This window comes from Astyanax mexicanus, chromosome 10 (genome assembly GCF_023375975.1).
Source record: "Astyanax mexicanus isolate ESR-SI-001 chromosome 10, AstMex3_surface, whole genome shotgun sequence".
NCBI lineage: Eukaryota > Metazoa > Chordata > Actinopteri > Characiformes > Acestrorhamphidae > Astyanax > Astyanax mexicanus.
In genome coordinates, this window is record NC_064417.1 from 13152941 (window position 1) to 13169435 (window position 16495).

Genomic DNA, 16495 nt, shown 5'->3' on the forward strand with positions numbered 1-16495 from the left:
CACAAACTAATTTAAACTGCTCCTAAAGTCTTTGTCAGATTACCTCTTATTTCGCTGTAAATGAACAACAGACATATTTGATGATAATTGCCAAAGGATTAGTTGATCGGTAAAACGGTGACCCAATGGCGAGCAATTGAGTCACTAGAGACGCAACACTAAACCAAAGTGAAACCATGACATGGTCAGAAAACAGATTATTGAAAATTCATGAAACTTGGCAAAAACACAAAAGACATCATTACACACATTTTCAGCATTGGTAGGACTGACTCCGCCCAACAGGAAGTCGGCCATATTGAAATATCTGCATTTTACACACATTTTTTGTGTACATGGTCAAACTACTCCTAGCAAATTTGATGAATTCTCTTGGTATTTGGTAAAAATAAACATTGAACATATCTGATGATAAATTGTGAAGGAATAGTCGATATCTCAAACGAGGACGAAATGGCAGATGGTTGAATTTTTGAGATCCCACATCAAAACAGGAGGTGAAAACCTAGGTAATGCCAGGTGTTTTGAGGAGGTTATAACGGAGAAAAACTCACAAAATTTGACCGGCCTGCTTATCTAAGGCTGTTGTTTGATGTAGAATTAGAATTTCAAATACATGTATTTTAACAGCGCCATAGCGCCACCTGTATTTTAAATGGATATTTCACATGTTTAACAGGATAGAAAACTCTTGAAAATTGGCACACTCAATAAGACCTCAAAATTACTTTTACCGGTTTCTCGGTTTGGCCCGGTACGATTTGCGCTGTTGTGCGAGGGCCCTACGTCCCCCTGTGACAGGGGGACAACTCGTTATTTTTATTTTTAAACTTTGCGCCCATTTTTGAGGCCTTTCTGATAGTCGAAAACTCTTGAATTTTGGCACAGACATCAAGGCCGGTGAAAAATTTAAAATTTCATGGTTCCTGGGCTTGGGCGTTGATCAGGAGCTCTATAGCGCCCCCAAACGTTGCCAGTGGCCGGGATAAAGTTTGTCCCATGTGCACCAACTCTGGTACGCTCATTGACCTCATTATTCCGATCAAGAATCACTTGGATTTATTTGACTCGGCCTAACAGGAAGTCGGCCATTTTGGCAGGAAGTGGCAAAAAAAAAAGTTTCCCGTGGCGTTTTGGGTGGCTTACGATGTTCGAAAACTCATAAAATTTCACAGGCCTATTCGGCATAGGCTGTACTTTGATGTAAAATTGGAATTTTTCATATTCATAATTTATCAGCTCTCTAGCGCCACCTATTTTATATGACATTTATAGAAAGCTCTTAGCCTCTTCCAAATTAGCAGACCCAATAATGCCTTTAAATGATTTCGAGAAATGTAATCGTTTTTCTAATGTGGAGCTAAATGACTCTACAGCGCCCCCTATTTGGTTTAGGCTAATAAATTAGCGGTAGCTGTCTCAAATTTTCTCCAATGTTCAAGATTTTTGGTAGAAACATAGATATTACGATGCCACATATAATACCCATTGGCATGTATTAGCTCCGCCCAACAGGAAGTCGGCCATTTTGAAAAATGTTAAATTTTTACACATTTTTCACGAACTCGTTCGAACTCCTCCTAGAATCTTTGTCAGATTACAACTAAATGGTCTGTGGATAGTCTCCAGACATACGTGGTGCTAAATTGCGAAGGAATAGTCGATAGCTGAAACGATGACGTAATGGCGGGCAATTGATTTAATGGAGACACAACACTAAACCAAACAGAAACATTAGCATGGTCAGAACACAGCTGCTTGGAAATTCATGAAACTTGGCAAAAACATAAAAGACATCATTACACACGTTTTCAGTGTTGATATGATTGACTCCGCCCAACAGGAAGTCGGCCATTTTGAAAAACGTGCATTTTACACACATTTTTTGCATACTTTGTCGAACTCCTCCTACGGAATTTGCTGAATACTCTTGATATTTGTCAGCAATAAACTACTAACATACCTGATGATAAATTGCGAAGGAATAGTCAATATCTTAAACGAGGACGAAATGGCAGACAGTTGAATTGCTTGAGATACCCTATTAAAACAGGAAGTGAATACATTCTGGTGTTGGTAGGTGTTTGAGGAGGTAAAACAGGTTGAAAACTCACAAAACTTTACAGGCCTGCTTGATTTAAGTGGTCCTTTGATTAAAAATTGAAATTTCATATATACATATTTCATTGGCTCTATAGCGCCACCTAGGTTGCAATGCATATATGACATTACGGGAATGCTTAAAAACTCTTGAAAATTGACAGATTGCATAGGACCTAAAAACACTTTACAAATATTGTGATAATTTTTTCATGTGTAGCTAGCGGACTCTACAGCGACCCCTAATTCGTTTGTTTAATAAATTAGCTGTGGACTTTCCAAAATTTGTCTAATATTCCCAAATTTTGGAACGATGGAGATACTTTGACTCTGCACATATTTGCAACTGGCTTGTATTAGCTCCGCCCAACAGGAAGTCGGCCATATTGGATTTTGTAATATTTTTACTCTTTTTTCAAAAACTCATTTAAACTGCTCCTTAGGTCTTTGTCAGATTACCTCTAAATTAGCTGTGGATGAAATTGTTGATAGCTAAAACAGTGATGTAATGGCGAGCAACTGATTTACTAGAGACGCAACACTAAACCAAAGTGAAACAATGACACGGTCTGAACACAGATGATTGAAAATTCTTGAAACTTGGCAAAAACGCAAGAGATATCATTACACATATTTTCAGTATTGGTAGGACTGACTCCATTCAACAGGAAGTCGGCCATTTTCAAAAAATATCTGCATTTTACACACATTTTTTGCGTATGTTGTCAAACTACTTCTAGGAAATTTGTTGAATTCTCTTAGTATTTGGCAAAAATAAACAATGAACATATCTGATGATAAATTGTGAAGGAGTAGTCAATATCTCAAATGAGGAGGAAATGGTGAATGGTTTAATTTTTCAGATTCCACATCAAAACAGGAGATTGACACCTAGGTAATGCATGGTGCTGTTGGTAGGTCATGAGCTAAATGTATGTAGTGATGTTGGTTGTGTAAGATTAATTTGTCCCTTGCCTAATGAACAATAAGCTATATTATTGTGTTGAGTTGGTTGTTGTAGTAACATAAATGTTCGGAAATTAAGAAATGTGCACCATAAAAACATGGTCACCACAGGGAGTTGAACCCTATCTCAATGAATGAGAGTACCATCACTAGTGACTTTTGTTTTTTATTGGATACATTTATCATTTATATTGTTAAATTTGGGTGCATTTATGATTTAAGCATTTTTTGGTTAAATTGGGCTATTTGGCTACATTTATGAATTATTATTATTATTATTATTATTATTATTATTATTATTATTATTATTATTATTATTATTATTATTATTATTAATAATAATTTCATTTAGGAACAGGACAATATGAGAATAAAATGGCAGAGGTGGCTGTGAGCAAAACACAGCAACAGTTATAGTCTGGTACTGGTTTCACAAGGATCCAGAAGCACAGCCTAACACTGTGTTCATGGTCCATTGTCTCAACCTATTTTACAATTTTATGAAGACAATTAATGAAAATAATATTGAATATCATTATATAAATATTTAAGAGCAATTTTTTTTGGGCCCGCCACCACCCCCCCTCTTCGGAGGACCAATTAAGCTTTATTGTTAATACAGAGTTATATTAAAGATATAATAATTAAAAGCAAAATAACAGGCAATTTGTAAAAGTACTGTTACATATCTTTATATTACTATACAAGAGCATATTTTTAGGTTTTTAAAGTTGTTGTGAGCAGAACACAGCAACAGTTATAGTCTGGTACTGGTTTCAAAAGGATCCAGAAGCACAGCCTAACACTGTGTTCATGGTCCATTGTCTCAACCACCAAGTACACAGACCTACATTACATTTCATGAATACAATTAATAAAAGTAGTATTAAATATCATTACATAAATATGTAAGAGCATGTTTTTAGGTTTTTAATGTTGCTGGAAGCAGAATTCAGCAGTTTGTAAAAGTACTATTAAATTTCATAATATAATAAATATTAAAGTTCATGTTTTTAAGTTTTTAATGTTGTTGTGAGCAGAACACAGCAACAGTTATAGTCTGGTACTGGTTTCACAAGGATCCAGAAGCACAGTCTAACACTGTGTTCATGGTCCATTGTCTCAACCACCAAGTACTCAGACCTATTTAACAATTTTAGGAAGACAATTAATGAAAATAATATTAAATATTATATAAATATTTAAGATAATTTTTGGGCCCGCCACCACCCCCCCTCTTCGGAGGACCAATTAAGCTTTATTGTTAATACAGAGTTATATTAAAGATATAATAATAAAAGCAAAATAACAGGCAATTTGTAAAAGTACTGTTACATATCTTTATATTACTATGTAAGAGCATATTTTTAGGTTTTTAATGTTGTTGGAAGCAGAATTCAGCAGTTTGTAAAAGTACTGTTAAATTTCATAATATAATAAATATTGAAGTTTATGTTTTTAGGTTTTTAATGTTGTTGTGAGCAGAACACAGCAACAGTTATAGTCTGGTACTGGTTTCACAAGGATCCAGAAGCACAGCCTAACACTATGTTCATGGTCCATTGTCTCAACCACCAAGTACACAGACCTATTTAGCATTACATAAATAAATAAAAGTAGTATTAAATAAAAGTAGTATTAAATATCATTATATAAATATGATACAGCATGTTCTTTGGTTTTAAGTGTTGTTGGAAGCAGAACACAGCAGTTTGTAAAAGTACTATTAAATTTCATAATATAATAACTATTTAAGTTCATGTTTTTAGGTTTTTAGTGTTGTTGTGAGCAGAACACAGCAACAGTTATAGTCTGGTACTGGTTTCACAAGGATCCAGAAGCACAGTCTAACACTGTGTTCATGGTCCATTGTCTCAACCACCAAGTACACAGACCTATTTAACAATTTTAGGAAGACAATTAATGAAAATAATATTAAATATTATATAAATATTTAAGATAATTTTTGGGCCCGCCACCACCCCCCCTCTTCGGAGGACCAATTATGCTTTATTGTTAATACAGAGTTATATTAAAGATATAATAATAAAAGCAAAATAACAGGCAATTTGTAAAAGTACTGTTACATATCTTAATATTACTATGTTAGAGCATATTTTTAGGTTTTTAATGTTGTTGTGAGCAGAACACAGCAACAGTTATAGTCTGGTACTGGTTTCACAAGGATCCAGAAGCACAGCCTAACACTGTGTTCATGGTCCATTGTCTCAACCACCAAGTACTCAGACCTACATTACATTTCATAAATACAATTAATAAAAGTAGTATTAAATATCATTACATAATTATGTAAGAGCATGTTTTTAGGTTTTTAATGTTGTTGGAAGCAGAATTCAGCAGTTTGTAAAAGTACTATTAAATTTCATAATATAATAAATATTTAAGTTCATGTTTTTAGGTTTTTAATGTTGTTGTGAGCAGAACACAGCAACAGTTATAGTCTGGTACTGGTTTCACAAGGATCCAGAAGCACAGCCTAACACTGTGTTCATGGTCCATTGTCTCAACCACCAAGTACACAGACCTACATTACATTTCATAAATACAATTAATTAAAGTAGTATTAAATATCATTATATAAATATGTTACAGCATGTTTTTAGGTTTTTAATGTTGTTGTGAGCAGAACACAGCAACAGTTATAGTCTGGTACTGGTTTCACAAGGATCCAGAAGCACAGTCTAACACTGTGTTCATGGTCCATTGTCTCAACCACCAAGTACTCAGACCTATTTTACATTTCATAAATACAATTAATAAAAGTAGTATTAAATATCATTATATAAATATGTTACAGCATGTTTTTAGGTTTTTAGTGTTGTTGGAAGCAGAACACAGCAGTTTGTAAAAGTACTATTAAATTTCATAATATAATAAATATTTAAGTTCATGTTTTTAGGTTTTAGTGTTGTGGGCAGAACACAGCAAACTTACACAGTAGTATTAAAAATCATTACATAAATATTTGAAAGTATATTTTAAGTGTTGTTGTGAGCAGAACACAGCAACAGTTATAGTCTGGTACTGGTTTCACAAGGATCCAGAAGCACAGCCTAACACTGTGTTCATGGTCCATTGTCTCAACCACCAAGTACACAGACCTATTTTACAATTTTGTGAAGACAATTAATGAAAATAATATTGAATATCATTATATAAATATTTAAGAGCATTTTTTGGGCCCACCACCACCCCCCTCTTCGGAGGACCAATTAAGCTTTATTGTTAATACAGAGTTATATTAAAGATATAATAATAAAAGCAAAATAACAGGCAATTTGTAAAAGTACTGTTACATATCTTTATATTACTATGTAAGAGCACATTTTTAGGTTTTTAATGTTGTTGTGAGCAGAACACAGCAACAGTTATAGTCTGGTACTGGTTTCACAAGGATCCAGAAGCACAGCCTAACACTGTGTTCATGGTCCATTGTCTCAACCACCAAGTACTCAGACCTATTTAGGATTAGATAAAGATAATAAAAGTCAGATCATATTATAATAAATATTTAAGTTCATGTTTTTAGGTTTTAGTGTTGTGGGCAGAACACAGCAAACTTACACAGTAGTATTAAAGATCATTACATAAATATTTGAAAGTATATTTTAAGTGTTGTTGTGAGCAGAACACAGCAACAGTTATAGTCTGGTACTGGTTTCACAAGGATCCAGAAGCACAGTCTAACACTGTGTTCATGGTCCATTGTCTCAACCACCAAGTACACAGACCTATTTTACATTTCATAAATACAATTAATAAAAGTAGTATTAAATATCATTATATAAATATGTTACAGCATGTTTTTAGGTTTTTAATGTTGTTGTGAGCAGAACACAGCAGTTTGTAAAAGTACTATTAAATTTCATAATATAATAAATATTTAAGTTCATGTTTTTAGGTTTTTAATGTTGTTGTGAGCAGAACACAGCAACAGTTATAGTCTGGTACTGGTTTCACAAGGATCCAGAAGCACAGTCTAACACTGTGTTCATGGTCCATTGTCTCAACCACCAAGTACTCCGACCTATTTAGCATTACATAAATACAATTAATAAAAGTAGTATTAAATATCATTATATAAATACGTTACAGCATGTTCTTTGGTTTTTAGTGTTGTTGGAAGCAGAACACAGCAGTTTGTAAAAGTACTATTAAATGTCATAATATAATAAATATTTAAGTTCATGTTTTTAGGTTTTTAGTGTTGTTGTGAGCAGAACACAGCAACAGTTATAGTCTGGTACTGGTTTCACAAGGATCCAGAAGCACAGTCTAACACTGTGTTCATGGTCCATTGTCTCAACCACCAAGTACTCAGACCTATTTTACATTTCATAAATACAATTAATAAAAGTAGTATTAAATATCATTATATAAATATGTTACAGCATGTTTTTAGGTTTTTAGTGTTGTTGGAAGCAGAACACAGCAGTTTGTAAAAGTACTATTAAATTTCATAATATAATAAATATTTAAGTTCATGTTTTTAGGTTTTAGTGTTGTGGGCAGAACACAGCAAACTTACACAGTAGTATTAAAAATCATTACATAAATATTTGAAAGTATATTTTAAGTGTTGTTGTGAGCAGAACACAGCAACAGTTATAGTCTGGTACTGGTTTCACAAGGATCCAGAAGCACAGCCTAACACTGTGTTCATGGTCCATTGTCTCAACCACCAAGTACACAGACCTATTTTACAATTTTGTGAAGACAATTAATGAAAATAATATTGAATATCATTATATAAATATTTAAGAGCATTTTTTTTGGGCCCACCACCACCCCCCTCTTCGGAGGACCAATTAAGCTTTATTGTTAATACAGAGTTATATTAAAGATATAATAATAAAAGCAAAATAACAGCAATTTGTAAAAGTACTGTTACATATCTTTATATTACTATGTAAGAGCATATTTTTAGGTTTTTAATGTTGTTGTGAGCAGAACACAGCAACAGTTATAGTCTGGTACTGGTTTCACAAGGATCCAGAAGCACAGCCTAACACTGTGTTCATGGTCCATTGTCTCAACCACCAAGTACTCAGACCTATTTAGGATTAGATAAAGATAATAAAAGTCAGATCATATTATTATAAATATTTAAGTTCATGTTTTTAGGTTTTAGTGTTGTGGGCAGAACACAGCAAACTTACACAGTAGTATTAAAGATCATTACATAAATATTTGAAAGTATATTTTAAGTGTTGTTGTGAGCAGAACACAGCAACAGTTATAGTCTGGTACTGGTTTCACAAGGATCCAGAAGCACAGTCTAACACTGTGTTCATGGTCCATTGTCTCAACCACCAAGTACACAGACCTATTTTACATTTCATAAATACAATTAATAAAAGTAGTATTAAATATCATTACATAAATATGTTACAGCATTTTTTTAGGTTTTTAGTGTTGTTGGAAGCAGAACACAGCAGTTTGTAAAAGTACTATTAAATTTCATAATATACTAAATATTTAAGTTCATGTTTTTAGGTTTTAAGTGTTGTTGTGAGCAGAACACAGCAACAGTTATAGTCTGGTACTGGTTTCACAAGGATCCAGAAGCACAGTCTAACACTGTGTTCATGGTCCATTGTCTCAACCACCAAGTACTCAGACCTATTAGTAAATAATAAATAAATAAATTTCATAATTTTGCAGCTGTATATATTTACATTACCTAGATACATATTTGCTGACACGAGACAATTGGATCATGCTAAAGTTGTACACATTAAATTAGTGATATACTTATGATTATAGTTTTTAATAGTTTTTTATATTTGAGAGGAACACTTATGTTTGTGAAAATGTACAATGAATTGCTTCATGTGAACTAAAATACATTGGCATAACTTGTGTATTGATGGTGTAGTTAGATGTCATTTTTTTGTACACATGATCAATCAGTGTTCCATTTTCAGTGGTACATTCTGTTACACACTGAGAATAGCCTAGATTTTCCATAAACATAGACATGGCATGAGATTTCAGTTCATCATGGTTCCAATCGCCAATTAGAAAGATGTTATCTGACAAATTGCATAATGTATTGCATAATTGACTGATGTATTTTTGGAACAATGATAAACAATATTGTGGTGGTCTGTATATCACAACTATTATTATTTCAAGCTGGTTGAATTGACATATAATGCATTCTATATTTACACCTGAAATGTCTAAAATACTATAATCAGTATTATCTTTGCAGTACATTCCAACACCCCCATGTTGTTGTTGCTGAATTGATTTTAACAGAGGGTTGTCTGAACTGTAAGCAAGGCAACGTGGAGCACTATGAAACTGGTAACCTTCAATGTGAGTCGAATCACCTGATACATTTGCAGGTAGCCAAGTCTCTGTTACCGCTATACAAGGATAACTAAAGGATTGTGCTGAAGCAGTTAAGTCTAACAAATGGCAGTTTAGACCCTGAACATTCATTAAAAGAACCGAAAAAGAGTTCTGCGTTTTAATTGGACTGACATTATATAATGAAAATTGTGCCATGTTATTAATACATTCCTGGATATTACTTCTACAATAAATTGCTTTATCAGCAAAATCCTGAATGATTAACCCACTTAAAGTCTCTACTCGACTTAAAGCAACATAAGCCTGTCCAGGTGCAAAAATCTTTTTAAGTGATATAACTGCTTGTTTTACCGTTAGTCCCTGCACTTTGTGCACAGTGCAAGCCCAAGCCAATTTTAATGGAAATTGCCTGCGCAATCCTCCCTTGCTAGTAACACGCTCCTCTTCCAAATTAATTGGTGTTGAATGTATGATATGTCTAGGTGGTGGTGTACGCTTTCGACTATTTTGGCCAACTTTTTGATCATCAAACTGAACAAACACAGTTTTCACCAATGTGCTATTTTTATCATGTGCTATGTCTGTAACAGTACCACAGACACCATTCACAAGCCCATCAGTAACATCAATATTTTTAATTAGCATTACTCGTGCACCTTCTCCTATTAACAACTTTTCTGGTAAGCATGAATTAAATACTTTAGAAAAGTGTCCATTTTTAAGCTGCATTTTTCCAGTTTGGCGATTTTTTTCATAATCTTGTGCCTCTACACAAATATGTTCAGGGCAAGATGCAATAATTTGCTTAACATTATGCTCTTCTACCTGAGCATTTGTTGCAAAAATATGCAGCGCAGAAGATGTTTCCCCAGTTTCCCTCTGTTTAAGAGCATGTACATCCTGCAGTGACAATGGTGTAGACCTGTGATGTGTACGTAGTCTATTCAGAATTTCAGCAAAAGCAGAGTCTTTCTGTCTAACAATGGTGGTTAACTCTGACTTAGAAAACATGCCATTCCACAAATCTAATGGGGCATTTTCCAAGTATAGTGGCTTTCCCTTTACTGGAGGCAGCTGGAAAAAGTCTCCTACTGCAATTACACTAACTTTCCCAAAAGGAGAGTAGTCGCCTGTCTGCTTTATTTGTCGTAATCTACCATGAATGTAAGCTAGAAGACTGTGATCTACCATAGAAATCTCATCTATGATCAATATATGTAAATCACTAAATAAAACACGCAACGTATTCAATTTTTCTTCTCCTAAAGGTGTGTAGGGAAGTTTTACATCTGTCCCTATTGAAAAGGTAGAATGAATTGTACCAGCTCCCAAGTTAAATGCAGCAATTCCAGTAGGAGCTGTTAATAGCACTGACACCTTGTCTGGAGCACTTGAAACCTGTGATAAAAGCCTGGTTGCTTCATAATGAATACTTCTAATTAAGTGTGTCTTCCCTGTTCCTGCACCTCCAGTAATAAACAAATGGAAAGGCTCTGGCTGTTTCCCTCTAACTTTATCTAAACACCATTGTCTAACTTGATAAAATATGTCTTTCTGCTCAGAGTTAAGAGACCTCAGCAGATTGAGAGCATCTGATCTACAAAGTACATTCAAATTTGGCTCAAAACTATGTTTTTTTACACTTGGAACAGATAAATCAGGAATTTGATCTACATGCTCCTCAGCCTCTACTGGTCTTTGTGTTTTTTCCTCCTGGCATTCTAAGCACTCTGACTCTTGCTCCGGACACATCTCACACCATGCATCTTCTAAAATGCCATTATCAACCACAACATGCTGAACTTGAGAAAGAATTTCATCATCTTTTTCAAATAATTGCTTATTTTCATCTACTACATTTTTCACATTTTGCATTGAGCCATTTATTTCATATTGGCCATTGTGATAAAATAGTTCAAATGTTGGGAAGTCAGCTGGTTTTAAGTCATTTTCACAGCGGTATGGCAAGAATAATTGCAAAATACTTTGATAATATTTTTCCGGATTGGAATCAACAGAGAATCTTGCATATCTTACAACCGCTGGCTTTGACCTAGTTCTTTTTTTAACAAACCCTGCATTATTTTGCAGCTGAATTTTGTCTGCACATTTCTCTGTTCTGCCCACAACACGATATTGAGACACAAATACTGCTATACACATGTCCTGAAAAGGGTCTCTTACTGGCCTTGCTTTATACCTATCAACATGGTTTGTCATCCACATGGCTTTTTCGGTGAGCTCATTTGACTGTGCTTTCTGCTGAAGCACTTTTAGTGGCAGGCTCAGCCGAACACAATTATCACCTGTGGGTATGTACTCTACTTTACGTGAAGCTTCTTTTAGATGCATATTTGTCAGTCTATACACTGCTTCTTGAGCACCTACATCCCGATTATGTAAATAAACACTGCCCAATTGTTGCAATGTGCCTTTTACATCAACATTGTTGTGCTTTGAAGCTTCACGATGGGCAGCACTTAATAACAATCCCATCTCCTTTTCAGCCTTGGAAATGTATGAAATGATGTATACAATGCATGCATATGCATCTACTATATATTGAATATCCATATTAGCATTCCAAGCCTTCAGTAAGTTTTTATTATAGGGATTTACCCACAAATCTGTAATTTCTCTTTTCAGAACAACTTGAGTTTTTCTGCCAGCAATGTTATACGCCAGTTCAAACATTTCTTGGTTAATACCAATACTGGCAAACAACTCAGAAACTGTATTACAAGTATTTGTATCTGTAGATATAGCTGACTTTACCATAGCTAATATTTTTGTTGCCTGTTCTTTATTCATGACCTTATTTGAGACTTCACAAGGACATGTACAGGAAACTGCACTGCAACTGCACTTTTTAGTTGATTCCTCTTCTTTTGTTTTTCTAGAAATAAACGTTTTATTTGAAGGTGGTCGTGGAAAATTAAAACGACATACACTGTTGCGCTTTCGACACGTTTTTGAATGCCTCCTACTGTGCATTTGAACAGTTGAGACAATTTCAACAAGTTCATTGTCATTCCTTGGTAATTCAGATGATATATATTGGTCTATGAATTTTACCACATTATTGTCATCATCTTTATCAATTTGAGGAGCATTGTCCACCCAAAACATTGCATGTACATGGGGACTCCCTCTTTGCTGAAACTCAACACGATAAAAATAATCCACTACTTTACCTATTGGTTGACTCGGTGACAAGATTACTTTATTTAAAAATGTATGCCATCTAAAATCAAACATGCGTGCTGCTATAACTGGGTTACGTCGCAATAGGCCACATTTATCTGCCCAATCTAAACTGTCTACACTATCAGTCCTGTTTTCCTGTTGCAGCATGCTTTCTAATAAATTGTCCCATCTCATATCTGCTGAACTGAAGGAACAAAAAAATGTAGGTATGCCAAGCTGCCTTACCATGGCAAACAAATCTTTTTGAACACCTGACCAATACACAGGTGTTCCTCTGATGGGTCGAAGAAACCTATAACCATCATCACAGTTCAGAAACTGCTTTAGCGTTTGCTTATCTTTCACTAACTCTGCAGAAAATTCCCTAGATGTGTTTGAATTGTGGCCTTTGCGCATTGCTATTGATATGCTAGATGAAACCTGTTCTACTTCACTCATATACTGAGCATAGAAGATGTATTCATTATTGTTAGCAAACCTACTATCTGCATTCAAAATACGATTGTTAAAATAGCGTGACAGTGTAAGCCGCTGATTTCTAAAATCATGAAATGTTGGACCACCCATTGGAAACAATGCTGGAAAACTTTTAGCCTCATTACTTTTGTCAGAAAGTAACCGAATGGGATTGTTACCTTCTGCAGGAGCTATGTTTAAAATATTATCATATTGATCTAAGATTTCTTGGCCTAAATCAACTGGCTGAAGACACGTATCCATAAACATACCATGTGTTTGTCTGTCATGTAAAGTCTCATCTGATTCGATGTGTGGTTGTTCTGTGTGGTCAGCTGTGAAATTGACATTATCTGCCTCTTCTGTGTCAACACAACTATGATTTGAAAGCGATGAGTAAATTTCATTTTCATTGATATTTTGTTGACTTGATTCTTCAAATTCATTTAACCAATTTTCGTTGTAATTTATGTTAGCATAATATGGGTTGTTTTTTTTCAAAAACTGCAATGCTCTCTTTACATGCTCAGTGTTCACATATTTATATTCATAATGCCCTTTATATGTTAACTTACGTTTTAACTTAACACACAACATAGACCCCTGCATGTTAGCTCGTGGTAGCAAGTTTGTTGTATCAACAACATTTGAAGGAACACAAGTAACTGGTCCATGAACACCATTTTGTGCTCCTTTAGGTAAAGCTAAGAGCTTCATAAACGGAATATGTAAAGCTACCAAATGTTGTTCTAAACTGTTTAGACAACTGAGCTCTGGTGGTACTGTTTCAAGCTGCAAGTTATTTAAAACACTTTCTGGAGGCATAATACTTTGGCAGAGTTTAAAATCACAATTGTGACAAATCCACAACTGAGATTTGCTTGTTGCCAACCAGTTGCATGGAACATCACACCCTGGACCACACTTATGTAGATAATCTTCAGTGATACAGTGCTCAGCTACTGCCTGCATTTCCTTTGTAGTCTTGTACTTATCCATTTTACAAAGAGACACTTGATGCTTAAAGAGCAACCTATGGCAAACACAACACACAAAATCTGGCCCATTCCTTATGATAGAATTAAAGTCTTTTAAAACTTGAGAAAAACTTTCAAGATTTTGTTTTAAAACAGCACGTTTCTTTTTTACATTTTCCCGAACTGCACACCTAAACTTTAGGTTGTCAGCATATTTCACTTTACTGAATTTACGAACTGCTTTGCTGAATTCTGCGTCTGTAGCATATTTCACTTTACTGAATTTACGAACTGCTTTGCTGAATTCTGCGTCTGTAGCATATTTATCTGTGCTGAATTTACGAACTGCTTTGCTGAATTCTGCGTCTGTAGCATATTTATCTGTGCTGAATTTACGAACTGCTTTGCTGAATTCTGCGTCTGTAGCATATTTATCTGTACTGAATTTACGAACTGCTTTGCTGAATTCTGCGTCTGTAGCATATTTATCTTTACTGAATTTACGAACTGCTTTGCTGAATTCTGGGTGAGAAGCATATTTATTTGTACTGAATTTACGAACTGCTTTGCTGAATTCTGCGTCTGTAGCATATTTATCTTTACTGAATTTACGAACTGCTTTACTGAATTCTGTGTGAGTAGCATATTTATCTTTACTGAATTTACGAACTGCTTTACTGAATTCTGTGTGAGTAGCATATTTATCTTTACTGAATTTACGAACTGCTTTGCTAAATTCTGCGTCTGTAGCATATTTATCTTTACTGAATTTACGAACTGCTTTGCTGAATTCTGGGTGAGTAGCATATTTATCTTTACTGAATTTACGAACTGCTTTACTGAATTCTGTGTGAGTAGCATATTTATCTTTACTGAATTCACGAACTGCTTTGCTGAATTCTGTATCAGTCGCATATTTATGTTTGCTAAATTCATGGAGCTGTTGCCTAAAGTGTTCATTAGTAGCATATTTGCTTTTGCTGCGATTTCGAACATTAAACCTGTATTTTTCATCATTTGTGTATCTTAATTTCATACACACAATCAGTTTTGAACGATGACTGGTGTCTTTTTTGTACTTGTTGACATTATGCATCTTTATCTTGTTTCTATAGATTGTGTTTGTTTTGTAATGCACTTTCATTGCATTTTTGTACTTTTCTCTCATGTATTTAGATTTTATTTGTTTAGGACATTTTAAAACTGCTGTATGCTCTGTAGCTTCCTTACAATCAGCCTCAGTGATATTTAAACATCTCCTCTTTCTGTCTGTTTTTTCTATATCACTATGTAAATATGTGTAAATATCTACACCTAGAAAATCTGCTGCAGCTTGGATTTCAATATCTGTTGCCCAACTTCCAACAAAATTCATTCTAGACCTCTCTAAGTACTCCTTCAGCGATGTGTAATCCTGTCTTATGTCTGTACTGTACTGAGCCTCATTAGCCTGCATGTGTTTTACTATAGAAAGTCTAAATCTACGGTGGTATGCCTGATTACCACTGACTACTTGTGATATACACCTGAAGAAGCAGTTTCCATCACCCACTATGTTTTCTGTTTTACATGGTTTGCCTAAATCCCCATACCTGCCTGGCATCATGCTAGACCTCTTTTCAAAACTAACATTTAGCTTATTACACATACCCTGAGCTACATCTTTAGACAGTACACTGAACTGATATTTAACACTGGGCAATTCCGTCATGAAAGTAACATCATGTGTATCTTCAGATGAGTCAGAAGAACTAGAGTCATCGACCAACATACACTCACTAGTGTTACCCACTACTCCTTCTAAACCCCTTTCATTGTTTTCCAAATTACTCACAACAGGACAAATATCAACCCCTGTAATCTCAAAATCATTTGATTCAAGCAGTGTTTCTCTATCTAAAACCCACTCATGCACCAAAGCAACAATGTCATGAAGTGAAGAAAAGTACAGAACAATGCTTTTCCCCTGACTGTTTGTCCTACCATACACATCCCGTGCGTGAGAATCAATCAAAGCAAACTGATCATTTACGCGAATTATAGCACAGGTCCTCTGATCATAAGTGAAAAAACATCTGTCATGCATTGAAAAGATTTTTTCTAGACCACTTATTAAACTATATGCAATGCCTGATCTGAGAAGTTCGCCATCCTCTACATTCACATCCCCTACCACGGGGTCACTAAATGTAAAAGTATAATCAGAATCACCAATGCTGGCTGTTTGTGGCAAGTCTGTTACAAGCAGATACTGGCTTTCACTACCATCAGTAATCAGGCCTTGTGTTCTACAAAATGAATAAAACTTGTTTCCTGAAATTAGAACACTGTCTAGATTTTTTGTGTTCCACCCAATGACGTTTTTCTTTTCATGCATTACCATAGCTGCTAATGAATTAGCCACACATTGACGCCCACCGTTTCTCCCAAATCTAGAATGCCCTTGA

The 16495-nt window shown here is 34.8% G+C and overlaps 1 protein-coding gene and 1 long non-coding RNA gene across 2 annotated transcripts; one reads left to right on the top strand and one right to left on the bottom strand.

The window, feature by feature from the left end:
* The first annotated feature begins 4659 nt into the window (after positions 1-4659).
* On the top strand, positions 4660-7407 carry LOC125804687 (uncharacterized). The gene is made up of 3 exons (XR_007440840.1): positions 4660-4744; positions 5395-5485; positions 7285-7407. It is a non-coding gene; the product is annotated as an uncharacterized LOC125804687 (long non-coding RNA).
* A 1402-nt stretch (positions 7408-8809) lies between these two features.
* Positions 8810-15654, bottom strand: LOC125804719 (uncharacterized). The gene is made up of 2 exons (XM_049484012.1): positions 15641-15654; positions 8810-14326 (listed from the first exon to the last, which is right to left on the bottom strand). Exons 1-2 carry the CDS (start codon positions 15652-15654, stop codon positions 8887-8889), a joined length of 5454 nt encoding a protein of 1817 aa, XP_049339969.1. The 3' UTR covers positions 8810-8886.
* Between the last annotated feature and the right edge of the window lie 841 nt (positions 15655-16495).